Genomic DNA, 27893 nt, shown 5'->3' on the forward strand with positions numbered 1-27893 from the left:
CTGACTTTTCATTTACTACTCTTTCAACAGTTTAAAGCCTTTCAAAATAAAACTCTGAACCCAATGAAAAAGCATATCCAGATTTTAGTATTTAAAACTCTTAAACAGCAAAAGACCTTTTGAGTCTTGTTGAAAAACGTGCCTTAAGATCCATTGATGACGTGTCAGACAAACAAAACACTTTTTTTTTGGCCGTGAGAGCAGAGAAACATTTGCTGTTTGGGGTCATCTAAGAAAAAGACCCGTGCATGACCTCAAATTACCCTGGTTTATCCTTTCCTTAAGGATTAAGGGAAATACCAGAAGCTGTGTCCTGCCTTAGTGCCTGTAATGCTTGCAGGTCCAAACCAAGCTGAGGACCGTAACTGAACAATTTTTTTTTTTCTTGTAGTGCTCAGGACTAAGTATTTTCTTTTTAGTGTATAATGTACCAAATGAATTCTTTTTCCACATCCCATCCCAAACATCCTGGATTGGTCATGGTAAAGACACTGTAGACTAGGGCTTAATAATTTAAGATGATCTGCGACATTTTTCCCTTTTTCCACTTTTTCACATTCCTCTTTGTCCATTAGGCATACATATATATCTCAGACCTATACCTTAAGCATTTTGAATCAAGAACTGCCCAAAATGTGATTAACAAAGAACATTTTAGGCATATTTTTGTAGATTCTGAACTGTATGTACAGTTCTCCGCTCATTTTCTACTATCCCTCTGCCTGAAGCATATAATGGTTTTGACAGAAGAACCAAACCATACTAGTCTTAATAACATTAAGCAAGGAAAAAGCCCACCAACATCTAAGAAGTTGTAAAGTGTTAATACTGTGCAAATATCTGCTGAAAAAGTCGGTATGATTTGGCTGTGAAACAGATTCTTAGTGAAGACCAGACCTTTGAGCACTCTCCTTGCACAAAAGTATTGAACAATACACATAGTCTATACCAATTCAGGTTCAGACAGTCACTTAAATCTATACATATGCATGTAAAATCAATAACTGTCACTTGAATGAATCAAAGGGAAACGTACTGTTTTTAATAACAAAATACTGCATTCTTTCACAGTAAAACCTTTTTATTATTGACCTAACTCATCCAGTGAATTTTAGAAGCTGCTATAGGATTAAGTTCATGATGGATTACACTTGCTCACAATCTCAAAGCTTAAATTTTGATTTCTGAACAGATGGCCGGCCCAGCACTATTAAAAAAACAGTATCATTGTTTGTTTTAATTTGGTATTTTGTACACAAAGTGCAGCTCTTGTAAAGCAAAAGTCAAAGAACAAAATAAACACCTTTTTATTTAATTATTTTAAAAGAGAAACTAAATATTCTTGAAATCAACATGTATGCTCCTCTAGCCAATGCTATACTCAAGGGTCTGGGACATGAGGAAACAAAGACAAGTAGTTATGCTCATGACATTTTTCCTACTGGAAACTATGACTTCATCAATATGCCTTCCTCCAAGGAGTACTTTGAATATTTTCATGAAGCTAACATGGAATACATGGACTCAAATGTTTTCTCTTAATAGCTCTCTTAAAGCAGAGGATTTGTTTTCTTTTTTTTTTTAAAGTACTTGTACCACAAAAACTCGAGGACTCTGTAACCACTCAAGATTATGTAAAACAGCGGCACAGGTGGTATTTTCCATATAAAAGCATATACACAATTTTAAGCGAAAACCATGAGAAGAAATTAAAATATCCTTCCAATTTCTAAAGGTCTGATAATAAGAAAATATGGAGGGTTCCTGAAGGTGCGCCTACCCTCAGGTTATAACAGACTTTTGAGAATCACATACCAAAATCTGGAATTTTATTATACAGGGCACCACTGTGAGTACAGCTCACTATTTTTCTTGCCTTTATCTTAGCTCCCATAACTGATCTAATCTCAATTCCCCTACTATACTTTCTTATCAATACCCTGCATTACTTGATACGCAAAAGCTTTTGTACAAAATTAAAAACTTCTAGAAAAAAAAGAAGTATCCAAACAAAAACATTTACCTTTAAATTGGCAAAAAGGCATGCTTTCTGTGAGCAAAGTAATTAATGCTTTCTCTTTCTTCCTGTACACCCCAGGATCATAACTACCAAACTCTTTCACTGAAAGTTTTGCTACCAAGACAGTATCTTCAAATGTTTGCAACTGACAATATTCTTTGTAGGTACAGAAATCCCTTGAAAAAAAGAAAAAAGAAGAGAGAAATGAGAAAAGAGAAGATAAAAAGGAAGAAAAGAGAAAAAAGAAGAGTTGCATCAGGTAAATGGTGAAGATTCATTGCAAGTCAGTAAGTTACACCAAGAAGAACAGAAGTTATTATGAATGTATTTACACAACTGTTAAATTACACAAATACAGTGGTAGTACAAATGAAGTGCTTTGAGATACTGGTTTGTACACAGGTTTATATAGACAGTCCAACTATTTTCTGCATGATGGAATTTAGCAATTATGAGGACAAAAGCTGCCCACAAGTGCGTACAATTCTAGAAATCTGCAGTCAACTTTTAAGTATAGTACAGCAATCTAATGGTCCAGATACATAGGAAATAAAAAGGCTGTTTTTTTCAGTCCCTCAAACACTATACTATTAACCACAGATATTTACAAGAAAAGCACAGTGAAGTGTAAAACTGCTCAAATGGTAGTGCACATGCCTAAAATACCAAAGTTTATCGTAACTGAGGAAATAACTCTCTTATGCAAACTTACCAATCAATCAAATTCTTGCACTTTTCCACTATACTCTCCCCAAACACACATTTCCCCAGTCTGACCCAGAGTACACACAAGCAAATAGCTAATGTTATGAAAGCATCCAAAGAAGAATGATAATTCTTGTTACGGGGACTTTTGAGAGGGGCAAAAAAGAATTTGTAAACACCCAAAAAATAAAAACTACTCTTCATAAAAATCTGCAGACCAATATACCTTTAAAAATTGTCTCCATTTCTCAAAATACCTAACTGTTCAAACAAAATCTCTGTACATACTTTCCAGCACAGAACTTCCCATAATTTCAGTCATAAAGAGTTCTGGTACTGTTCCAAGTACCATAAGGACAGAACACGTACTTTTACAAGACCATTTACAGTAACAGACAGTATGAAGAATTTCCCATATTTCATAACCAACAGGAGCTAACAATACCTGCAACAACCTGAGCATGCTGAGTCATTCATGCCTAGATAATTACTCTGGGCATTCTCAGGTTAAATATACTTAAGAATTAAATATGATATGCATCTGAATTGTAAAAATTCTCAAGATTTTATGGCAAGAGTAGGTTACTATGTTTGTGAGGGTGTTATTTAGGTTTTTTTTTTTGGTATAAGAATTCCTTTTTTGAGTCTTGGCATGTAACAGAAGGCCTAAATCAATGTATTTATTTATAAACATGTGGATACTGAATGAAACATGCAAATTCTCTGAAGATTCAGCAGCAATGTCTATTTTGCACTTGTAACAGTCTCCAAGCTAATCAGCCTCAGCGGAGAAGAAACAAAATTTTCTGAATAAAAATGTTTGAAAGTATCCATTCACCCAAACTAAGCAGAGAGACAGAACAAGCTTTCTAATTCTAAACCCCTCAAGTGTCAGTCTTTTACTTTGTTCTTAATGTTCTTTACAAAAAAAGAAATTCATCATTACAATCTCTACTATACTTAAGACTCTCCTGCAGGATATTTAGTTATCCTCTTCTATGAAACACAATGAGTATTAAAAAATTCATTTGTGCTACACAGAAAGTTAAATGTCCAGTGTGAATGAAGACAGCAAACAGTAAAATAAACTTCTAACAGTTTTAAAATCTTCATGAAAAAAACAACTCAGAATGGAACAATACGTGAAAGTAAACAACTTAAATAACAGCAGATGGTTTTGATTCATTTACATGTTCCCTGGCAGACTAATCTTTTAAACAAGAAATTTCAAGTCATTATCTTTAGTTCAGGTTTGTTTATACTCTACATTTTTAAATCAGACAAAAGCAAGAGTTCTTTACAGAGAAGTAAGCCAATAATTTTAGCAAAATGATACAAAAAACTTTCTTAAACCAAGTAAAAGATTTATAGTTACAGTAGAATAATAAAAAGGGAGTAAAGTCTGCCGCCTGTGGAGGGAAAACTGAAATGGCCATCCAGTAACAGGCGGTGAACTCTGTAAACCATCTTTCTTTTCCAGCCCTGTTACCACAGGGTTCTCTTAAGGTCATTGGGTTTCTGGCAAAAGCGTCCTGTAATGGCAGCTGCTGGAGTCTCTGCATGTTCCTCCAAGAGCTTTTTAGGTCACATGGAGAACTCCAATTTCCGCTCTAGTTTAGGGTATATTTGCTAGTAAAGCCATTGGCAACATGGGAGATCAGCCATGCATTATCTGCCCTCCATGGCAAAATAATTTTCACCGGTGCACAGCAGACTGGAGAACACTGGTAGTAACCCGAGCAGGAATCTACCAAAGCCAAAAAACAAGACAACATCAGCACATATCCTTCCAGTTAACATACAAGTGTCTCGCGATGTACTTCTAAACTATCAACTGCCAAAATATAAGTGTGTGAATTTAAAATTCAGTGAGCAATATAATGTTTCACATCCACCTATAGCTACACAAAGTTCCCTACCATTTTCCTCTTTTATTAGAAGTTAACATGGAAAATTCACTTTTCCAGTCAGAGGGCATGTTTTGAAGAAAATTAGAGCATAAATATGTGCAGAAGAATGAACCAACCAGATCAAAACACTATCAACGCACAGTAATAGACTCAATGGATAATTAATTTTTAAAAAATATTAAGAAGGTAAAACAGAAGTTCATTATTTTCAATAGCTTTTCTCTGTCCATGGGACACTGTGTTAAAAGATACCTCTTGTATTTCCATAGCTTGACCTACTGAAGTAAGCGTAGCATTATTTCTTACCACTTTCACCGTGAAAGTGAAAAACCATACATCTCTGCAATTTAAGAAGCGAGAAACATCTAAGTAGCTGGATCGGTATTCAGTATTTGTTTCAGTTGTGAACAACTACAAATTCTAAGGCATACAGTATAGGCCAACGAATGCAGCCACATACCAGACCAGACCAGAATGTGCATGTTTCCTGCATACAGGCTTTTCAATGCAAAGATTTAGGTTTACTTTTTTGCATTTTTTGTAACATCTATTTTTTTACTAAGATCTGATAACTGGTCTTTAAAGTGCTAAGCTGTCATTTACAGCTGGATCTTTTTAATGCTATACACTGTTCGAGAAGCAGGTTGTGCAGAGTCAGCCAAGCACACAAAGCAGAAGGAGAAAACAGAAGAGAAATAGCAGGACTCTTCACCAACTAGAGATACAGGATTAATGCAAGCTTAAGCTTTATAGAGAAAGTGAGACAGCAGACAAGAGTTACACAACAATTTATTAAGGAACAGAAAAATCTCACAGCTTTTTTTTAATATATAGCAAATCAAAGAAGCTCTTGAAATACTTAAGACAAGTATCCCTCAGCCACTAAGGTTCAGATTCCAACTGAAAGCTGTTATTTCTCATATGAAACCTATTATTGCCAAAAGCAGAACAGACTAAAAAGCCAAAAGCTGCACACAGAAAGGCAGAGACTTCTACTGCACTGAACAGTGGAAAGGACTTGGTAATATCTAAATTCAAGTCTGCCTACCTCTGAGATGCTCATGGTCAACTATTCCTGTTAGTATGTGAACGTTTGTTTTAAATATAGATCTGAACAGATGTGAGTTTTTTAAAATGAGAGTTCATAAGGCATGGAGAAGAATATAAAACAGTGAAAAATGGACATGGCTGTAGTAGAACATTCCATTAATGAAAAGACAAGACAGAGCCTCATTTGAGCAATACTGTCAATTGAGTCTTCATACAGGTAATTTTGCTCTTATGATTCTGAAGCAGATCTGTTTTTTAATGGATGACATACTGCTGCATCAATATCCTTGGAAAGACACGTAATTCTCATACAGCTAATATTTTGACTTGGTTATTTTACTTTATTGTTGATACTTGAACAATTTTAGGGACCTTTTTAAGTCACATTATTGTCAACTCTGCTTAAAAGTCCAAGTGGAACAGCAGTAGTAACTCAGCTTTTGGAAAGACATTTGCTTTTAAGTTAGAGAAAAATCAGTGCTTCATCAAGCATCTGACCAGAAGGCACAGATACAATATGAGATCACATGAGTAGAAGAAGCAAAGTCGGATATTTCCAAAGAGTTTTTTCCCCGTCCCATACAATGTTTTGGTGTCTAATGAGAAGCACTCACCCAGTGCTGCCTTCCAACGAAAGGAGACGAGCAGCTACTTGCCATGGTGTTCGAAAGGAATGCTATTCTGAGGTAGGGGAAAAGACAGCAATTTTTAACAGTTCCACTGCCCCAATATATAAAGATGTCTTAATAAAAATCCAACCTGAACTTGCAGTAGCAACTCTATCTTTTGAGAAGCTCTGATTTCAGACTTCTATAAGACATTTCCATCATATTAAGAGGCGCGTAAAAGAAACAAAGCATTAATCCTCAAAGGAAGCTGACAGGGTCAGAAGAACAACACAGAGTATGATGCCTATTAAGATGGGTGGAGAAAGATTTGTGGATACAGAAATGAAAAATGAAAAAGCTCTTGAAGTATGGCACAACATTTAAGTTATTCAATGCCAGTGTTGGCTACAGTCTTTTAAAACCTTCTTCCATCAAAGAGCCATAATCAAATATTTCTTTGTGCAGCACTTCAATCTTTCCTTTCAACTACAGAGAATACCTCTATTACCAATTGGAATTTGCCACAGCTTTGACTGTTGGGTGCTGAACATGTTACATTCAAGAAAAAAAATATTAAACAACTTACTGTGCAACCACGAGCAGTCAGACTGAACCTTTCGTTGAAGGAAATGAAGACTACTCACCCATAACTAGACTCTTGAGATGATCATGCTTTCAGGATTCAGTCTGTGCATGTGGACCAGCAGAACTGATTCAAAGTAGTTTTTACTAGAATACTCATTACCTCATTTACTACCTCCTTTATTACACCTCTTAATGTTTAAAAACTTTGTGTAAAGGAGACTTAGGGAACAACTCAGAGTGTTCAGGAGCAGATGGATCTTTTAACAGTTGGTATGATTTTCTGTCTACCACACTGCACACAGAGCTGAAATTTAGGTTTGCTTTAAACTTGAACACACCACTTAGAAATGAATTGAGTCTCTATGCAAAGGCAGAGAGGAGAGATGATCTACTTATTTTAGAAGTTGTTTCAGTAGGTAACTACTTTCACTTAGACCTCTATTTTGCCTTTCTTTACTTGTGAGCGGTTGTAATTTTATGTGATAGGTTCTTCACATATTTTCTCCTTAAACATTAATTCCTGTTAAAATCATTTTGTCTCAAACACCACACCAACTCACTCATGACATTTTCTTAGCTTTCAGTACAAACTGAAAGAAGTAGATTTGAAACTCTTACACTGTACAATCTGTTCTCCCAATCCATCTCACTAATGACACAAAATAACATGTCCACTTCTGTTCATTACTGTATCATACATAGGAGGAAATTGTGCCTTTTCATTACGGAAACCACACTAACTTCTCCAACATTACATCTGCCTCCTCAGTCATTACTTACCACAGATACAGCTCCCCCATACAGGAAAACAGCCTCCACTTCTTCATCCTAACCAGAATTTGGAGTACTTCAGGAATACACATTTGAATGGACTGCGCTCAACCACTCAGCTCCCACTGATGTTTATCACTGTGAACTCACAACTTGCAGGTTTTCTGCTGTTGCATTCACTTCATATAATCCAGAAAAGTACTGAATAACATGTGCCATAGAATTTACATAATTTCATTAGAAACACTTAAGTTTCACGAACCACTTCATAAGACACAGCAGTACTTCAATAAATGCTTGTTACTTAGTGTTAGAAACTGCATGTCTTTTTTGAGAAGAATGACTTAGGTGCTATGCAGACACTATCTTGGATGCCGGCAATGACATCTATTTTGCTATGCTTAGCAATTACCATTTTTCCACGAGCATTAAATTTCTCTGAGAATGCCTAGTTTTCATAATAGAACTGCAGTTCCTATTATCAAATTTCTCTGAGAATGCCTCCTTTTCCTAAGAGAACTCTGGTTCCTATTATTTGCATTCACAGCCTTAGTTTTTCAGTTTCAGTCTTATTTGATCAGAATTCAGTTTGGAAAAAAGAAAGATAAACACGTGGAGTAGTCATCTTTAAGAACTCTACTTAGAGGCTAGTAGCTTTCCTTGTCTGAGTAATATCTGTACATTTCATTGTCCAGAATTTAACAAGCAGCAACCTGTCCTTTAGATAAACAGAGGTGGAGATTAGAGATGCACTGTTGCATTACCAAACCAAAGCATAAAGTAAATGAAATAACAAAACTAATGTCTCAAATACTTGAGGTTTTCCTAAGAACAAGGTATACAGATAATGGAAAACTCATGGCTATAACTATTGACCTGGCTAACATCAAAGGATAAATTCTGATTACAGAAGAGCTACTTTAGTATTATGAAAACTGTAAAGAGCATAAGCTATCAACGCCTACAACTTGCACCATCCTGCCTACAAGAGAGTGACAACTGGGAAAATGAAAAGTGAATTTTCTGTAGCAAGCTCAAGCAGTAGTGTTATAAGCTATAGTCTAGGTCAAGTGTTTCAGCCACGCCACTCAAGTTGCAGAAGATGAAGGCAGGGATTGGGAAAATGAAAACCATCCACTGCGGAAGATGACTGGCTTTGGGACTGTTTAAAGAACCTGAAAGTGCACGAGTCTGTGGGACCTGATGACACATGTCCATCCACGGGTTCTGAGAGATCAGGCCGAGTAAATGGCTACACCACTATCCATCATATTTGAGATGTCATGGCAGTCCAGTGTAGTTCCGTCTGACTGGAAAGGGGAAACCATAACCCCCAGTTTTATAAAGGGAAATATGTCACACCTCAGTGCCTGGCAAAGTCATGTAACAGATCTTCTTGGAAACTATGTTAAAGCACATGGAAAATAAGGAGGTGATTGGTGTTAGACAACATAGCTTCACAAAAGCTGAATTGAGTCCAACAAATTTGGGGACCTTTCACAGCGTGGCTAAGCAGTGGTGGATGAGAGAAGAGCCACATGTATCACCTACCCGAACTTGTTCAAAGCACTGGATGCTGTGTTGCATGATATCCCTGTCTCTAAACTGCAGAGACACAGATTTGACACGTGGACCACTTGGTGGATAAGGAACTGGCTGGATGGTTGCACTCAAAGAATTGTGGTCAGTGAGTTCAATGTCCAAGTGGAAAACAGTGATGAGTGGTGTCTGTCCCTCAGTATTGGGACCAGCGTGGTTCAAAATCTTTGTCAGCAACATGGACAGTGGAAACAAGTGTACCCTCAGCAAATGTCCTGACAACAACAAGCTGTGTGGTGCAGTCAACCGGCTGTAAGGAAAAGGATGCCATCCAAAGAGACCTTAACAAGCTTGAGAAGTGGGTCTTTGGGAGCTGCATGCAGTTCAACAAGGTCAACTGCAAGGTCCAGCATGTGGATCAGGTCAGCCTCAAGCATAAGTACAGGCTGGGTGAAGAATGGATGGATTGTAATTAGCTCTGGGGAGAAAGACTTGGGTGTGTTCATAGATTAGAAGCTCAACATGACTCAGCAATGTGCACCTGCAGCCCAGAAAGCCAACCACATCCTGGGCTGCATCAAAAGAAAAGTGACCAGCAACTTGAGAGAGGGGATTTTACCCTCTATTCTGCTCTTGTGAGACCCACGTGGAGTACTGTGTCCAGTTCTGGGGCCCCCAACACAAAAACAAAGCTGACAATGTTAGAATGAGTCCAGAGAAGAGCCACAAGTTGACAACAGTGCTGGAGCACCTCTCCTACAAAGACAGGCAGAGAGAGTTGGGGCTGCTTAGTCTGGAGAAGAGAAGATGAAGACTTTGGGGAGAACTGAGAGTAGCCTTGCAGTACCCAAAGGGGGCTTGCAAGAAGGCTAAAGAGGGTCTATTCTCATGGCATGTAAAAGTGCACATAGTGGCAAGACAAGGGTGAACGGCCTTAACCTGAAGGAGGGTAGATTTATTTATTAGGAAGAAATTCTTTACTATAAGGGCAGTGAGGCATTAGACCAGGTTGCCTAGATAGGTTGTGGACTCCCCATCTCAGGAAATGTTCAAGGCCAGGCTGAATGGGTTTCTGAGTAACCTGGCCTATTGGAAGGCTCTCTGCCCATGGCAGGGGGGTTGGAATGAGGTGATCTTTAAGGTCCCTTCCAATCCAGCTCATTTCCCCTGCAAATCTCTCTTTCCCTCCAATTGCAACTGGCCCATGGGAATCTGTTCAAATTATACTAGTTACACACCGTTATTTGTTCACCATGAGTAGATACCAGCAGTGGTTCACTGTCTTAAGAACTAAATGGATACAGCAGTCAATGAATTATTAGTTCTAACAAACTCAAGAGAAGATACTGACTAGGCCGCTTTTGAGACCGTAAAGAAGTCAACCAAGCAGTCCTGTACTTGGAGCAGAGTGTTAAAAAGAGCAGGTATGGAATGTGCCATTAAGCCAGATGGTACTATGGGCCCATATCACAAATTACACATCTGGATGTTTAAAGACCACTCAGAAAACAGCCCAAAGACCACTCAGAAAACTGCTCACTGCTCTCACAATGTTCACATTCTACAGGCCAGGCAGAACCAAAATGGATCTACAAGACCAACTGTATTACTCATATTTTGAAATGTTTACAATAGTGTCACCTGCACAATGAGCGACACGTCACAAACGTAGCAAAAACATTAAAGATGTACTTGCACCTAAAACAATCAAGGGGCATTGCTACACTTCTGTCTGTTACTGCTATAACTCATTTATGTGACTGTTAACAGAGACAAAGCATCTGAGATTTGCTCAGAATGCCAAAGATCTGGCATATACATTTTGCCACAAAACCATCTTTATATTAAAGTAAATGTTCAGGGAGAAGTCTGCATCACAGCCTCACATAATATTCAAGGTCAAAAAGGACTCCTGGAAATCACATAGCCCAATCCCACTGCCCAAAGCACAGTCAACTAGAGCAAGATACTCAGGACAATGTCCAGTTGGGCTCCAAGTAATTTGGAAAAGGGAGACCCCACAACTTCTTTGGGCAACCTGTTACATTCCTTGCCCACCTTCATAGTAAAAAAAAAGTTTCTCTGTATGTTTAAATGGAATTTCCTGTATTTCAATTTGTGCCCGCTCTCCATAGTCCATTCACTGGATATTGCTGCAAACAGTCTGGTTGCACCTTCTTTACATTCTTCTAACAGGTATTTATGAAATTTACAAGATCCATAACTATGCACAATTCTCCCCTTTGTTTTCAAACTATTTAAAAATATTTAAACGTGAGAATTTCTGGTGGCAAGAATAGCAGTTCAGTGAACAGTACAAGATGGTGAAACTTGTACCAAAGCCAGTACAGAAAACCTCACCTACACTCTATTCTTGCCCAGTCATTTCTGTTCCTCTTCATCTCTTGTGCAAGCACAGGTATCTGTGCAGCTACATGGTGAAACAAATCATTCAGCTCAAACTCCCCGCCAGCCCAAATGCCACTTGGCTTTTATCACAATGGAATTGTTTCTCCAACCCACTTCACTCTCAGTCTTCATTAGATTGGGATGTCCAGTCTGAATATCCATATCCACCCAGCCTCCATCTAAAAAACTGTTCTTTCAAGCAGTAAGATTTCATATGTAAGAACATGTACTATCCAAAAGTAATTAACTCTGCCAATTAAATGATGAAGCTAAAAGGAACCAAGTTAATTTTTTGTCAGTGTGCTCTGTCAACAAGGAACAAGTCCCTGGCAAAAATTATGCACTTGGAGCTCCTGCACAGTAGTGAGGCATGATGGAAAAACCCCTAGGTCACTGCAATAGTCCCCTAACATACTGCTTTCCCAGAAATGTTGCAGGATGTCTACAGATTGGCTGATTTCCATTTTGTAAGTAAGACTGAAAGTAAATTGTACAAAGCCAAGCCACACACTGTTTGGGACAAGACTGTCAATATGCTGAGGAAGGATAGAAACACATTTAACACTGTTAACCCTAAAAAGAAACATTCTTAGAATTTCTTTGCTAAGTCACTGTGAGCAGCAAGGATGATTTCAGTGCGACTATGAATCATTATTATTTATCCTCCTGCCATTCTCTTCAAATGAGCCTTCTGCAACATATCCAGCATCCATGTATGTGGCCTCTTATGGGCTCTGAATTAAGAGCACTGCACTACAACCATAGTGTTGTAGTGCAGTGCTCTTAATTCACTATTGCACCTTCTATTCTTCACCAAATGCTTCTTGCCTTTTCTGCACCAATATTGTGTGCTCTGCTGATCCAGAAACAAGATTCACTACTGTCTCTTACTCTGATTCTTCACTTATAACAGGTATAAGAAACTCTATGAGTCAAGGAGCTACATCCCATAACAGTAGGTTAAAATGCTGCACCTCTAGAATTTTGCATCCTCTCATTGCTCTCAAGGTAAAAATAAAAATTTCTTTACGCCCACATCATTCAGGCTAAATGTCAAGCATTTACATGAATGAACATCACCTGCAAAAACAGTATGAAATTACATCAATTACCTGGTAAGTTCTTTTGGCAAATTAACTTTATCAAATCACCCTCATTTTTTCCAATACACAGATTTATTTTTTTTTTACCTGCGAAGTTGACATGCGAGAGGTATCTTGTCGGCCTGTTAAATCAGACGAGGAGATATTGACTGGGGCACCACGATGCAATCTCATACTCACTTTCCTTTCTCGTTCCATACCGGATACTGGCCGAGGAGAGGTGTTGGCTGTGAGAAAAACAGTATTAGATTCTCATAATGAGAAATGCCATGTTAACACAGTCACTGTAAAAATTACACTCTTGATGTTTGCACACAAAAATTCCACATAACCAAACGAGGAATCAAGGCTGTTCAACATTTCATAGAAATACAAGTATCAATTGCCAGGGAAGGAGCATATGTAAATACTTTCAATCTACTAAAATCAAGGGAGAAAAAACCAAACCAAAAGGCCAAACTCTGCCCAGACACAAACTGTCAATTAGTCTACAAGAAAGCACTTACCCAGCTACTTGCTTACTCACCAGCATGTGAAGTTGGGGTAAGGGGAGTAGGAGGAGCTACATCTTGTGTTCCTCTTATCCTGCCAGAAGCAGTAGAGGGTAATCCACGTACAGCTGGATTTCGTGTATGTCTTAATCTTTCCTCTCGTTCCCGTCTTTCACGTTCAGCATCTTCAGCTGCTCTGCTTGCACCCTAGGGGCCAAGAGTAGTGAACAACTTTGGGGATTATTCTTTACAACTGTATGTTTATAAAAGTACTGAAAAAGAAGTACTGGACAATGTGTGAACTGAAGTTTGAGAAGGCACCAGCTGCTTTGGTAAAATTTCTTGAGAACTGCCGTAAGTTGTGTTCATACAGCTGCTCGGACAGTCTTCAAAATGTTAATGTACACGTGTAGTGTTACGGCAGCTGGACACCTCCTCAAATGTTGCAAACGACCTTTGATAAAGATCAAAGTGGGAGAAAGTAGTAATTCCACAACCCAGCCTGGTGACTGCCCTAAAAGATCTAAGAAGCCTTCCACATTAAAAGCTTTGTAACTGTAATTTAGTTGTCATCCAAGCCTTATAGCATGGATCCTGTATCTCCTGCCTTTCTCCTCATTTCCTGATCTTTCTGTCTATACAGTAGAGTTGCCAAGAGGAAATATGGAAGACAATCTTACAGTATCAATTAAGGTACTCAAAACTAACAATGCAGTAACAGAACCTAACCAGAACAATTAAAAATTCCAAGTTTTAGAAAGCTGTGTGAGCTACTCACAAATTTCAGCATGTTCCAGTCAAATACATAGTCATAGGAGAATCCTTGCCGATGAAAAAGGTTTCTGAATAATTGCCTTAAATAGGAATAGTCCGGCTTGTCATCAAAACGCAGAGAACGGCAGAAATTCAAGTATGTGGCAAATTCGGCTGTAATTAAAGGAAACCTGGTTTTTATCTACAGCTTCACATTGGCTTTTTGTAATTCTGTGTCAAAAACACCCAAACCACTCCAAACCTGAAAATCAGGGAATCTTCTTAACACAAGAAAAAGAATAATGATTTAATACTAGAAATTCACTAAAGGAAACACTATCATGTCAATCCTGAAAAAGAAATTATTTTTCTATCACAGAGCGGGCAAAGATCTCATTTTTTCGACAGCACAGAGGACCCAATAGCACAGTTCTTTAGCCAACAGCTGGTGGGTGGGGGAGAAAAGTTTCAAAACTTTGCTTGGAACATATTGAACACAATTTATTGTGGGACATGGAACAGCATTTTCTTTGTTAAGACACACAGAGATTCATGTCTGCTTTGTCTCCCAGGTAAGTCACGCCACATTTTTAATTTACAATAGTCTGAACATTTTTTTTTAAAGGGCAAGCAAAATATTACAAAGGAAAAAAAAAGAATACTGTAGTGAATTCAGTGCACCAGAGAAAAGCAGCAGTATCAAAATAATAGCTTTTGACTTTAGGTTTTCCCAAATGAAATAACAGAATAATTTATATTAAGAAAGAAATTCTAACTAATGGCACAAGAGAATCTGATTAGTCTTCCCTGCCTGTAAACCCCAGAGAAAACATGTAATTCATGAATGTAAAGGAACATGCATGAAGCAACACTTGAAACACATAATGATGCATTTTCACACAACCCAAACAAAAACTATAGTTCTTGTCATTGTAAAAAGAGGGTGAAGAGACAGAACTCTTTGTGAAATTAAAATAGTCTCTGATGACAGCCAGTGTAACTATGTTTTAAAACAAACTGAAGTATCACTTTACAATAATCAAAAATGGCTTATTGTTGTTGAGGTCTAAATAACAAACTGAGAAACAGAACTGCTCTGAGGCATGATGCTAGGATACAGCAGTGTTTCTTATGCTTCTCACAAATTCTAATCCATCAGCAGGCAAAACCAGATGAACCTGGGATGATAATTCCCAAGCAAAACAACTGCAGTAGATAAGAGATGCATCTGACTATACAATCCAATTTATCCAAGAAACAGTACCCACACAGACAGAGAAAAAGGCAGTTTGTTAAAATGCTATTTGTCTGTTGCCAATTATCCAGCCAACAGGCGCACAAAAATTACAGCACAAATCAGGGTACCATGCTACCCTTCCTCTTGAAGGCACTTAACAGTTGAGACAAGGGATCCCTAGAAATGCTCTATGAACACAAAAGATCTGTCTTCAGCATAGTATTTTTACCACACATGTGGTAAAATCATGGGGAGAGAAGTAAGGGGAAGAGGAGAAGGAGAGAGACAGATGGTGAAAAAGAGTAGAATTTAACATAAGGAAAGGAGATGTACCACTAAAAAAGGAACACATAGTCCTAGTGTCACAGAAGAGTAACTTACAAGGATATCCTTTACACAAAACCTCAATGGGTGTAGACATTTTCTTTTCACTGATACGTTCGTATTTCTGCCTCTTTGTTGCTGCTTTCAGTCCCTGCCAGGGGAGGGAGCCCAGGTTAAAATACATCAGTACATAGCCCAAGGACTCCAAGTCATCTCTGCGAGATTGCTCTACAACAGCATAAAAAAGTGAACTCATTAGGTTTCATTTTCTACTGGCAAAACAAAAGTCTGTGCAACAAGATTGTTATAAAAACCCTTACAAAAACAAGAGAGAGCTGAGTGTTACTATGCCCATGACCAACTCATTCAGTAAAAGAAAAGCCTTTTATCCTTACAGTTATTTTAAAAAAGTGCTAATTCCCAAGCATTACAAACTCAGACTGAACAGACTAATATAGACTGAATCCCACTTAATAAAGATATACAAGGCCATGCATGCTGTAGTCTTAGTGTCAAAAATAGGGACTGTCTCCTATGCCTCCACAAAGCAACATCGACTTGCACTAAGATTACATGCATCGACACTCTTGAAGCTTCTATTTATTGCCTTCCCCAGCTCACCAATTCCAAGATGAGTGTTGATGGATGCATAACGGGCAGTTCCCGTTAAGTTTTTATTTTCACGATATGGAATATGTTGATGAGTTCGAGCATCTCGATACTTCTTTGCTAGTCCAAAGTCTATTATGTAGACAAGATTGCCTTTCTTCCCCAGGCCCATTAAGAAGTTATCTGGCTTCACATCTCGGTGGATGAAGTTCTTAGAGTGAATATATTCAATTCGACTAATCTAAATACAGAACCACAAAAAAAAAACATGGTCAAGAGACTAAGCACACATCTTTTTCTGATAAAAACACTAGAAATGGTGTCTAAATAATGAAAGAGGCCACTCCCCTTTCTATTGTAAAATGTAAGGGAATTCAAAAGAACAATTTAGAAGACAACAGACAAACCTTTCCAGCTCTTTGCCTGTGTGTACTTTACAAAACCAGGACAATCTGTTTCCAAAAACTTTCCAGGGGAAATTTCTTAGTCTTTGAGCAGTGCAACACCCGGTTTGCAAACAGTGCAGTTTCAGTTTTTAAAGAACTGGTAATCACTTTTCATGGGATAGTTTGGATTTACAAAAACAGAGCTACTTTTGATTTTTTTCTCTATCAATACAGCCTATTCAGCTCTAAATTTCAGAAATAAAATGAATATGATCAAAAAAATTCAATATCCCAACATATTTCACTACCAAGGTAACAAAGTCATTTCCTACCATTTGGTCAGCAAGTAATAGGACTGTCTTGAGACTAAATTTCCTTGAACAAAAATTGAAGAGATCTTCAAGACTCGGTCCCAACAACTCCATCACCATAACATTGTAGTCCCCTTCAGCTCCACACCACTTAATTGTGGGAATACCCACTAGGAAAAAATAAATCATTTATTCAGTATAACATTTTGATTTATATAATTGATGCACACAAATCTTCAAGGCTCTTAATATTAATTCTGAGTGTCATTACCATGAATGTTTCCATTTATAGCAAAACTTAATATTTTATGTTCAGACATTCCAAATTAAATGTGGGACAACTTCTAGCAGAATCTATACAAAATTCTAGCAACAGAGGTCTAAAAATAGCCTTTTTTCTTTTCCCCAGAAACCTTCTAGTCTCCGTGCTTATCTTGTAACTTTAAAGTATTGAGCATCTTTGCTGGATTTGAACTCTAAGCATTTTACCAAGAGTAATATTCATGTAGTCTCTAGGATGCAATAAGGCACAAATCAGGAGTTTGAAAATAAAACCCTGACAACCCACTACGAGGAAAACCTTAGAAATTAACTTAGTTTCAAAGCCTACAAAATCACCATGAAATATCTGTCTCCTTCATCAAAATTTGCAATGAATTTCTGCCCTTCCTTCATATTCTTGTCTTTCCTTCAGTTTCATGGTATTTGCTGTTTGGTGAATCTCTACCAAAGTAGCATTGTTCATGAGATGCATTATTCATTCAGTTTTACAGTATGATAATTAGCCCAAATTTATGGAGGAAGTCAGGAACCTTATTTCACAAAAAAAAAAAGTAGAAATGCTCAAATATTTTGAAATAAACCAGCATGTAGGTAGCCTTATTCAGATTTTCAAATGCCTTACTCAGAGTTAATTCTATGCATTTTGGTGTGAAATGCCGTAATTCACTGAATTTACAGGAAGCATGATATTCTATGAAGGCTATTTCGGTTACATACAGGCGGCAACTGAATGACGAGGGAATTAAAAAGTAACTAAATGCAAATACATATTATCAATTTCTAGAGGTCTTATTACCCTACTTGGCATGTACTTGAGATACAGCATGGAATGTACTCTTCATGCAAAGCACATCCTCATTTGGGAAGAATTCAAGGGACTATAAAACAAACAAAACTGAACTACATCAGGTTTATGTCCCAGAACTGCACAGGAATGTTACATTTCCAGAATTCCAAAATATATGAGCAAGTTACTGTAGCAAAGCAACACACAGTAGCTAAGAAGTTGCTGCATTCCAATTCTCCACTACCAGTGCCATTTTGTCTTTGAACTCTCCCAGCAAGGAAATATTTGTAACACAGACAAAAATAATACTAACATGTACAACAAAAATTAACCTGATTGCTAAAAGTTTAGAATTGTGCTACCATAATAAGCAAGTCAGGTGAAATGGTCCAAAGTAGTGGTTACCATCTTTCACTGATCCATGAGAATCAGAAATAAAGCACTGTTCTGGGATGAAACTTTTTTTCACATTGCACAAGGTCCTCCCACTTTAATATTTTGGGAACCATGAGAAACTTTGGAGGATCTTACTGGTTATCATGAAGCGTGATAGCCATGGATTTAGAACTGTTCCTCTACAACCCTTGCAGAACTAAAATGCTGCTCTTTATCTACCCTGCTGCCTTTCCCACCTTCTCCTTATTTCTCAAAAGAGATCCCAAACATTAACTGTCAGGTGGCAGACAGATCAAAGGTGTAAAAGCAGTAAAATCTTTGAAGAAGGAAAATAGTTTGCTTGCCTCCACCCTGCATCATTTTGTAGATTTTACTCTCGATGTGGAGCTGAGGATGTTTGGTTTTCACACATTCCAACTTTATTGCAACCTCCTCTCCGGCAGCAATATCAGTTCCTAAAACCAGAAGAATTAAAACATTGGTCAAAATATTTTTAAGATGCATTTCCTTTGCCAAGACCAAAACAAAATGAGCATCAACAAACTACTCCTCAATGGCAAACATACAGAGATTAAGTACTTTCAGCCACGATTACCTAAAAGTTCTTCTGAAACTTTACAGACACTCTCCAACAGACTAGGATTACAAGAGAAAACTATTGTTTAATGAGAATCCAAAATTGCTGCTATCCCATTGGAAAAAAAAAAAAAAACCAAACAAAAAAAACCCCAGAAAAATAACAAAACTAAATCAAGTGTATCTTCTCCAGAATGTCTTTCCACTTCCAGTTTGTGGTAAAAACAGTCAGAATTAACCTTTATAAACGTGGCAAATTGACCCGCCAATGGAAGAAGTACTAAGAATTCAAATCACCTCCTCTTATGTCTTGGAAATAGAGGCTACAATTTCCCTAGATCTCAACATAGTCCGGCTGTACCCTGACACCTCATTTTACTTGGCTGGAAGGCAGCTTATCTAGACTAAAGAATGTGCAGTCTGCAAAAGCTTTCTTTTAAATCTCATTAAATTCTTGTTTTAAGAATCAAAAAAGGTTTACCTGTTCACTTTCAAAGTATGTAGGGAGAAACTGGCATTCTTAAATAGAAACAGTCAAGAAAATACACACTGTCACAGCCAAGCAACTTACAAGCTATAAGAAAAAAAGGAAATAGCAAAAGGAAACGTGTGACACTTCACGGACATTATCTAAGAGTCTCTCTACTTTAGGAATTTGGCCCTTTTCTGCTTTACCTCATGGTTCAGGATTATGTGAAGTACACCACCTATAGTTCGATCTGATCCCCACTTTCAAAAGCCTAACTAGAGGTTCCTCTCTAGTCTGACATGTCTTCAACACCCCTGTATCTGCATTTAAGACAAAACCTGGGGACTGGAAACAGGCAAAAATAGTCAAATCTTCATCTTCAAAGCATAAAACTGAGCTGGGAATGTACGCTGAAATAATCCACAAATTCACTGAGGCCTATCAGAAAGCATGTCTACTTAAAAATAAATATTGACTTCTGAAATAACTTTAGAAATTATTTTAAGACACTGGTGTCTACTGTACAGTCTGAGCAACGGAGCAGTAAATGGAATTTTATAAAAACCTGACCACATTTCGTTTTCACAAAAAACCACAGTTTTCAAACATCTGTTCTACCACATAATGGATAGCAAAGCAAATGGGACTCTACAAAAGGCTTCAGTTCTTGAAAGACAGTAATTTTCCCTGGAAAAATAAAGGCCACCAGGATCTTCCATTAATGTACTTCCAGGCTAGTTCCATGCCTGAGCCATGCTTCATGTAAATGGGATGACATTTCCAATAAGCCCTGAGACTAAATCCATGACAATTATATAGAAATAAAAAAAACGTAAAACCCAGAGGATTTATTGCATAGAATTCAGTATGGCATTAATATATACACTAGCATACAGGGAACTATTACCTTCTGTGCAACTTCACTGGTGTAAGCTGCATTCATAGAGATAAAAGTCACACATAAGCGTTTATTTCCCTTGCACTTGGTATTAATACTGTAATACAATCTGATTTATCTGAGCAATAGTCAAGTTTAAATTTCTCAAATCATTTAAGACTTTTCAGATTTTAACTGCTGTCTTAATTGTCCCCCAAAATCCCAGTGGAAGCTAACAAGGATTTTTGCACTAGCTTTACCACAATCTTCTATGGTCACATCTTCAATCTTCTACACATGCATTGCAGAGAGGAAGAATCACATTCTCTGACTCTAGACCATCACATGCCTTCAGTTAAATATGCGTATTTTTCATCAAGCATATGATCTGTCTTATGGATAACCAGTATTTCATTTGCTGTAAACAAGCAGCTTTAGGTAACGAATTATGTTGGAATGCCAGCTGTGCACTGCAAGATGTACAGAAAAACAACCCCCACCTGTCATACTGCATGCACTGCAAGCGTACCACATAAGCTAGCAAGTGACATTATTTTTATCTTCCACAAATATGCAGTCAATGAAACTTAACCCTTGCAAGTTCCCCCTTCCCTGATTTGCTTTTCTAGGTTAACACAATTTTCAAAAGCAGAACACTTGTGTCTACCAGGCAGGACGTAATGCTCATATTTCTTTGGATTTAATCCACTTCACATGGCTTGAGAGTTTGCAAAATATGCAGAGTATTTTAAAAATATCCGCTTTCAAAATGTTTTGCACCCGCTACCTGTGCTTGTCATAAACAGTAGCAGTAGGCTATGTTAGAGGGCTATAATAATGGACTGGCAAAGACAATTCCAATACTTTATATTTTACAATTGCACAGCGATCACGATTAGTAATGGTCAGCAACAGGATAAGCCAAACTACCAGGATTTAAAGCTTTTTTTTTACTGCAACCTATTCACTTGTACTTGTGTAATTTTTTTAGGCCCCACAGGAGAAGGAAACAACCTTCTGACAACAATTTTTTCTAGTCCACTGCAGCGATATTTAACCGTGGTATGTTTCCTTCCCGAAACGTTTTTTCGAATGCGATGGGTTGTGGGGTTTTCAGGGTTCCTGCGATTTTGGGTTTTTTCATTCCTTGTTTTGAAAGGAAGCGATTTTTACCCTTATGCCCATTTTACAGACTCGAACGGTGCAAGGTCACTAGACAACAATGAGAAGAGGCAGCCGAGTAAACCAGAATTCCCGATTTCCGCACAATCCAAATTAGGACATGATGTCAACGAAATATTGAATTACTGCTGCTGTGTCCCTAGCCTAGGTACTTGCCCGACCTGGCTAGGCCCTCGATGTTCTCCACACAGCCAGAAAACGGCCAGCTAAATCTACAGCGAGCCATCCTCCTTACCCAGGTAGATATCCCCGAAGGAGCCACTCCCGATCTTCCGGCCCAGCCGGTACCGGTTCCCAACCCTCAGCTCCATGGCGGCAGCTCGGCTCGTCCGCGACCCGGTTCTGTTGCTCTGCCCGGTCTGCTGGCTCTCGTTGTGATGCCTCACAGTCCTACGGTTTCGGATGCCATCGCGGCTTTGGTGTCGCCGCTCGACACTAGCGAGAGAATCAAGCCCGTCGCCGCACCTCCCGAGCAAGATGGACACGGATTCCCGACACGACCGGCGCCTCAGCCCCTCCGGCCCCCAGCCACCATACTGCGTGACCTCACTTCCCTAGCGACGGGGGCGGGGCGCGCTGCCGCAGCGACGGGCACGCGGCGGGCGGGGCGCGGATGCCGTCCCAGCTCCCCCGCCCGCCGGTCTCTTGGTGCTCGGCTCGGCGGGAGTGGCTGCCCCGTCTTATCGCGCGTCCCAGACACATGCCGGGCGGCGAATGAAGCCCACAGTCTTCCCGGTGCGTATGACGTCGTCGTCCACGAGGCCATCAGTCACCGCAGCGGAGATGGAGCTCCGGCAGCACTGCGTTCCGAGGAGTGCCCGTTTGACCGGGAAGGCGGAAGGAGGTGGGGGGGTGGGTGCAGGGACAAAGTCTGAGAAGTGACAAATTTCAGGGGAAAACCGAAAACCATGTCATTCTTGCTGGAGAGGAGTGTTGGGATCTCCTCTCTCTCTCTCCGGGTGAGGAAGAATTTCTCTAAGCAGACCACCGCTGAGCACTGCAGGGCCTGTATACGTAACCATGTAGTGTCTGCGCATGTGAGGCTGTGTATTTCTGAAGCCTCATACTGTAAAAGTTGTAAGATGTTAATGTCTTAGGTGGCTGACAGCTGAGCCACTGGAAGTACAGAGTAAGAGAGGGAGAGAGAGACAAAGACACATCCGAGCTGTCAAATTCCCACAGCAACTGTTAGTGGGAGCTGTGATGAGTCCTGGACCCATTAGTCCGTGTAGGCCCCCTACATTGCAAAACATGCCTCCCAGACCCAAGCTGGTCCCAGTGCCAATTCAAGCTGCTTTGACAGTGCCAAGCACCTCCTAAAATCTGCCATCAGGAACCTAACCTGCTGAGTTTTGCTTACTGGAGAAGGGGCCGGTGGCCCAGAGCGGCTTGCTGCATGCTGGAAATTCTGCATTACACAGGATACCTCCCAGACCCAAGCTGCTACCACCGCAATGTTAGGCTACTTTGTGAGTCCCAAGCACATCCTGCAAACCCTCTCCAGCTGTCACTCCATGTTAAGGGTTTTGATTGGGGGAAAAATGCATCTTTTTTAATTGCTGGAGTGATTTAAATTGAGGAGAAATTCTTTTTACAATATTTTTGGAGATTAAATTAAAGGGCAGAAGCAGTTCATTTGCCATTTTATCAGTTTCAGTGGGGGTGATTGCCCTGTTCTCTCATTTTTAGGGGTTCACTTGAAGGAAGCTCTGTCTTTTTTAGCATTTTAAGGATTTAAATATTTATTTCTGAGCAATTCTTTCTGTGCCTTTGGACCAGGTATCTCAGAGGAGAGTAAGCCTAGCATGTACTTAACCCTTACACTGCCCAGGAGTTTTTTTTTTTTTCTTATTTTTCTTTGTAATGTAGATTGCCTGAATTAGAGGTCCCAAGGAGACTTAGCCGATTCATATCAGTAGTATTCTTCTCCATCCAGCTTAGTCACATGGGAAGTACTACTTAGTAGCCACTAAGGAATAATTATGTAAGTTAACAGCAAATTACTCAATTTATCTAGCTATGCTGCCTAAACAGAAAGTTTTATTGCTTACCAGTTTTCTGCCCTTTTGCTCCAAGTAGCTGTGGCAAAAAAGAAAGCGCTGTTATTTTTCCAAAGAGTTTTCTTCTATAACAAGCCCTTTACTCCCCTTGAATTCAAGACAGAGGATCCAAACAGCAGCAGCTGCTCTGAGGGCTTTTATACCTGGTGGGAGTTGCCCCCCTCCCTTTTCCCGGGTGCCATGGGAACGAGAGGCGGGCACAATCAGGGGTATATTAACCCCAGCCTTGGCTGAGGGGCTTCATTCCCTCTCTGGGATGTGCTGGGGTAAGAGCTCTCCTCTCATTTCAGTGGAAAGGCTCTTTCAGCTCATCTCAGCTTCTTTTCAGCAGGTGTTTCTGGGCATCTAAAGCAACAGAGGCTATGAAGATGCTGTGAAGTAAACAGCATGGAATACAGGGAGTATGTAGATTCATGATTTTGGGTTTGGTGTTTAGGGGTGGAAAAGTGCATTTGTAATTTCTGGTTTTGTTCTTGTTTTGTTTTGTACTTTTTTTTAGGAGGAGTGCAGCTTCCAGAGATTCCTGGTTGTGTCAAGTACAACACTTTTTTCAGCAGATTCATCATGTCACAAGAGGAATCTGCCCAGTGTCAAGGATGATGTTTGAGGTTAAGGCTTCAGGTGAGTTGAGGATTGTATCTAGGAGAGGGAGGGTGAGCAGGCATCCAGATAGGGGTTATTGTGGGTGGGGGGAGGTTTGAAAGCAGCAGGGTGAGAAAGGGTGTTTATTTGAGGGCCCCCCACACAAGGCTTCTCAGAAGCCTAGCAGAGGCATTCCCATGTCTTACAGCACACAAGGTGATCCACTGCACTCACAAGAATGCTATTTAACTTTGCCTTTCTCTAACCCAGGGGCAACTCCTAATGAAGGCCACAGCCTTGGAATCAGGGTGAAGCTGGAGCCTGAAGGAGCCAGGCACACTCAGGAGAGGGCAAGTAGCTGCCTTGCTGGGCTTTGGCCCACATAACTCTGAACTCATACTTATGTTTTGGTTTTCTTTATTGTAGCTGACCGAGAAATATGGCTGCAGAGAAAACAAACTGGAGAGAACAAAAGGTGATATTGTTATCCTTATCCTGTATTAGAAACATCCACTGTGCTCTGTGCTTTGATGCTGGTAGCTGCCAGGGGCTTGCCTGGTCTGTTTAGGGAGGTGTAGGTGTTCACTTGTAGGTTTTTTCCTCTGGACAAGTCGATTCAAACTTTGCTAAGCTTATATTTGAAAATTACTCTCTAGAACAGTCCAGCATGACATGCTGGATGCCATCTCCCAGAGGGACCCAAAACTGCCAGAAATTTCACAGGGAGGGGTGGGTGTAGAATACTAAAACCTGTCAAGTTTTTCATTTTTATAGGTATTGGCAAAGAAAAGGAATTTATCTCTAAATTTGTTTGGAAAGAAACCCTCTCTCTATCCACTCATTTGTATACAGGAATGTAGGAAACTGACTAGAGATGGGTAACAGCTTTGAAAATAAAGACATAAGTTTTATCTAGGAATGAACCAATCAAGTGCCCTGAAAGCATAAGAACAGCTGCAGGGGCTGAAGGGAATAGAAAGGGTTCTCTGGCAACTTTTGCCTCAGTTCTCTGCCTGCCCCCAATGTACGCGGCAGCCCCGGCCTGAGCTCGGCGGCACTGCTGCCGCCTTGTGGTCAGAGAGCGGTACTGCCGCCCCCCGACCCAGTGCCAGTTTCCTTCCAGTTGTAAAACTGCAAACATCGCAGTATTCCTCTGACACCAGCGGTTCTAGGAAGTAGGGGTGTAGGTGGCCTTGGCCTCCCACAGGCCCTCATGTCAACTTACTCTGAAACATTAGGGTGGAAGTTATTCTATCTCACGAACAGAGGTACCTTTTCCTTACAGGTGCTTGTGCTGCAGTTTGGATTCTGCTTCCTAACATTTCTAGTGTGATAGGGTTTACCATAGAGACAGTCTGCCAGGAGGTAGCACTTTGGGGGGCATGGCAGTCCTGGGTGTGTATTCTGAACTCCTTCCAAATGTTAGGTTTGAAGTATTTCTTATCTCAGGAAAACAGCAGTCTTTTGCATCTGCATATCAGCTGTTGAAATTTTGGGTTCAATTTCTTGAATCACAAATGTCATAGGATTCCTCCCAGATGGCAGCTGCCATGAAGTATGGCTCGTCTTGGGTTTCAGGGGCTGTTTCCAAAGTGACCTACAGACATTGGAATGAAATCATTATTTACTGTGTAAAGGAATCGCTCTCCAAAGCATCAGCCAAGGTCTAAATGTGCCATTCTGCCTTTTAAAGGTACCAACATCACAGGATTTTTCTCAGATTAAAGCTTCCGTGGAGTTGGATCTCTCAAGCCTGGCCCTTGAGAATTGTGGGCCTCCTGTGAACTGGTCTTGCCAGAAGGGCTTGCTGAGTTTTCCACTGTGTGGAAAAGAGATCCCATTTGGAGCCTGAAGCCTCGTGTTTCCTGTAGGATTTCCACTCCTAGAATTGCACACTTTGAAGGATTTCTTATAGCAGAAGTTTTCTGGGAACTAGGACTCTGGCTGGATTTGGGTCTCTGGACTCTCAGGTGAAGTGACCCTGAGACACTAGGGCATGCAGATTTCCTTGCTGTTGAAGAGCTATTGTTCGCACCCAGGAGCCACGGTCTGAATGGGGGTGTCACCTCTTAAATTTGCAAATGTAACAGGATTTCTTCTAAATGAATGGTGCTAAGAACATAAGGTCTGGCTGGCTTTCGACTTAGAGGCACCTCCTCTAAATTGGTCTTCAGATGCTAGGTTGGAAAGTGTTCCTACATATGCCAAATAGCCCTTGCTATGCAGTTAATAAGCTTCAAAGTACCATGGAGTTGCTGCCCCTGCAAAGATTTTGGCAGAGCCTGGTTGTGGTGCCCCATTCCACTCCACCCCCCTTAGCAGATCCTTATGGTTGTATGGGGAATCATTGTGGAGCATGCCAACCCAGCTCCATCCTGGGAACAGCACCTGTATTTTACCCTAAAATTTCTGTCCCATTATAGCTCCTGTTAGGATACAACTGTAACTCGGTTTCCACTGATTTTACCCCCAGTCATCTTTCCATACAAACATTGCTCCGCTCTCCAGAGGATTATTGTGAGCAGATGTGAGCTCTGCTGTCCCTTTGGACTGACAAAGACAGAGGTTTTGTCCCAAGTTCCTTTTGAACCTGTCCTGCACCTGTTATGAGTCCTCAGTCTCCTGCAATTTTGTGGGTCAGTGACATGTAAAACAGCACAGCTGGCTGGCATGCTTTGCTTATGAGGGGAGACAAGAGAAGAATCCCTCTGCTCACACCAGACCTGCAGCTGCCAAACCTCACCAAAGCACCTGAGGAGCCCCCAGGGACTGATGGTACAGAAGGGAGGTGATGGAGGACAGCACAGCAGGCAGCCTGCCCTCCATCTGGGTGTGAAGAAGGCAGGGCTGGGAACTGTCAGCAACATCCCAGCAGGTCTGGCTGATGGTGCCACCCTGAGGGCTTCCCCTGCCTTTGGGCAGTCCCAGCTGCTGCAGCTCACTTGACAGAGACTCATTGTCTATATTGTGCTTGGCTGCACTGGAGATGATGAAGCCGAGGACAGCAATGGTTGCCTTCACATCCCCTGACTGCAGATGGGAAGGAGGGCGAACTCTGTCACCTTGGGAAGGCATCTGCAGATTCATTGCTGCCCGTCTCTGGAGCATGGCTCCATCGGGGGATCGTGGTAAGGACAGCAGTGCTCACCTAACTGTGCACCTGAGGACAGCTTCAGGACCTTGTCATACTGTGGGAGGGCAGAGCTTCACAGTAAATACCAGCTAACATACTTAGTACCAGTGTTAACACTAACAATCCTTACCTAAATATTAATACTAGTAACACTTACTATGCGTATTATTAATCCTATTAGAGGCTGGTAGAGTTCTTAAGGCTGAGGCTTGCATGAGGAACACAAAATTAATTAACGTTGCTGATTATGCTATTGTGTTGAAATACTTGGCCTCCACTGCACACTTACCTCGATGGCCTGCCCCAGCAGGTCCCAAAACACCTGGATGCAGATCAGCTTAAGCTTCACTGATGTGATAAAGAGTTCATTCTTTAAAATTTTTAAAATTTTTAAAAGTTTATTAAAGGATAAAAGGACAAAATAATCCAGCACTGGGATGCTTTTAGCACACAGCCAAAGAGCACAGAGGTAGCTTAAAAACATGTTCACTATATACTGTTACATTGCTGAGGTTACATGCATATTCATTAACTTACACATTATTCAAACATTCCTTTGACTTTTTGATGTTCCAGGAACTCTCTTGTTTGGTTTTAACCTCTGACTTGTCTGCAGAACGTTCTGTAAATGAGGTCTACACATTTTATTTCTTCCTGTAGTTTTATTCTGTTGCTTCACACTCCCTGATAATACCGATAAGAGTCGATAAATGCTTCCTGGATGCTTAAGCTCTTTTT

The 27893-nt window shown here is 40.1% G+C and overlaps 1 protein-coding gene and 1 long non-coding RNA gene across 8 annotated transcripts; one reads left to right on the forward strand and one right to left on the reverse strand.

The window, feature by feature from the left end:
• Positions 1–1283: 1283 nt before the first annotated feature.
• Positions 1284–23537, reverse strand: CSNK1D (casein kinase 1 delta). 4 transcript variants are annotated; one of them, XM_059485562.1, is made up of 10 exons: positions 21616–21926; positions 18621–18731; positions 16833–16981; positions 16127–16355; positions 15563–15733; positions 13970–14118; positions 13227–13398; positions 12788–12927; positions 6300–6366; positions 1284–4472 (listed from the first exon to the last, which is right to left on the reverse strand). In XM_059485562.1, the coding sequence occupies exons 1-9, from the start codon at positions 21689–21691 to the stop codon at positions 6334–6336; spliced, it is 1230 nt and encodes a 409-aa protein (XP_059341545.1). In that variant the 5' UTR covers positions 21692–21926; the 3' UTR covers positions 1284–4472; positions 6300–6333. The 4 variants fall into 4 exon arrangements, with proteins under 4 accessions (XP_059341545.1, XP_059341546.1, XP_059341544.1 ...); XM_059485563.1 differs by lacking the exons at positions 6300–6366; positions 21616–21926 and adding an exon at positions 23432–23537; XM_059485561.1 differs by lacking the exon at positions 6300–6366 and having other exon boundaries at positions 21616–21927.
• On the forward strand, positions 22049–27386 carry LOC132081697 (uncharacterized). 4 transcript variants are annotated; one of them, XR_009419720.1, is made up of 4 exons: positions 22049–22224; positions 23940–24061; positions 24293–24497; positions 25716–27386. It is a non-coding gene; the product is annotated as an uncharacterized LOC132081697 (long non-coding RNA). The 4 variants fall into 4 exon arrangements; XR_009419719.1 differs by lacking the exon at positions 22049–22224 and adding an exon at positions 22244–22339 and having other exon boundaries at positions 24449–24497; XR_009419723.1 differs by lacking the exon at positions 22049–22224 and adding an exon at positions 23767–23841.
• Positions 27387–27893: the final 507 nt, after the last annotated feature.

This window comes from Ammospiza nelsoni, chromosome 19 (genome assembly GCF_027579445.1).
Source record: "Ammospiza nelsoni isolate bAmmNel1 chromosome 19, bAmmNel1.pri, whole genome shotgun sequence".
NCBI lineage: Eukaryota > Metazoa > Chordata > Aves > Passeriformes > Passerellidae > Ammospiza > Ammospiza nelsoni.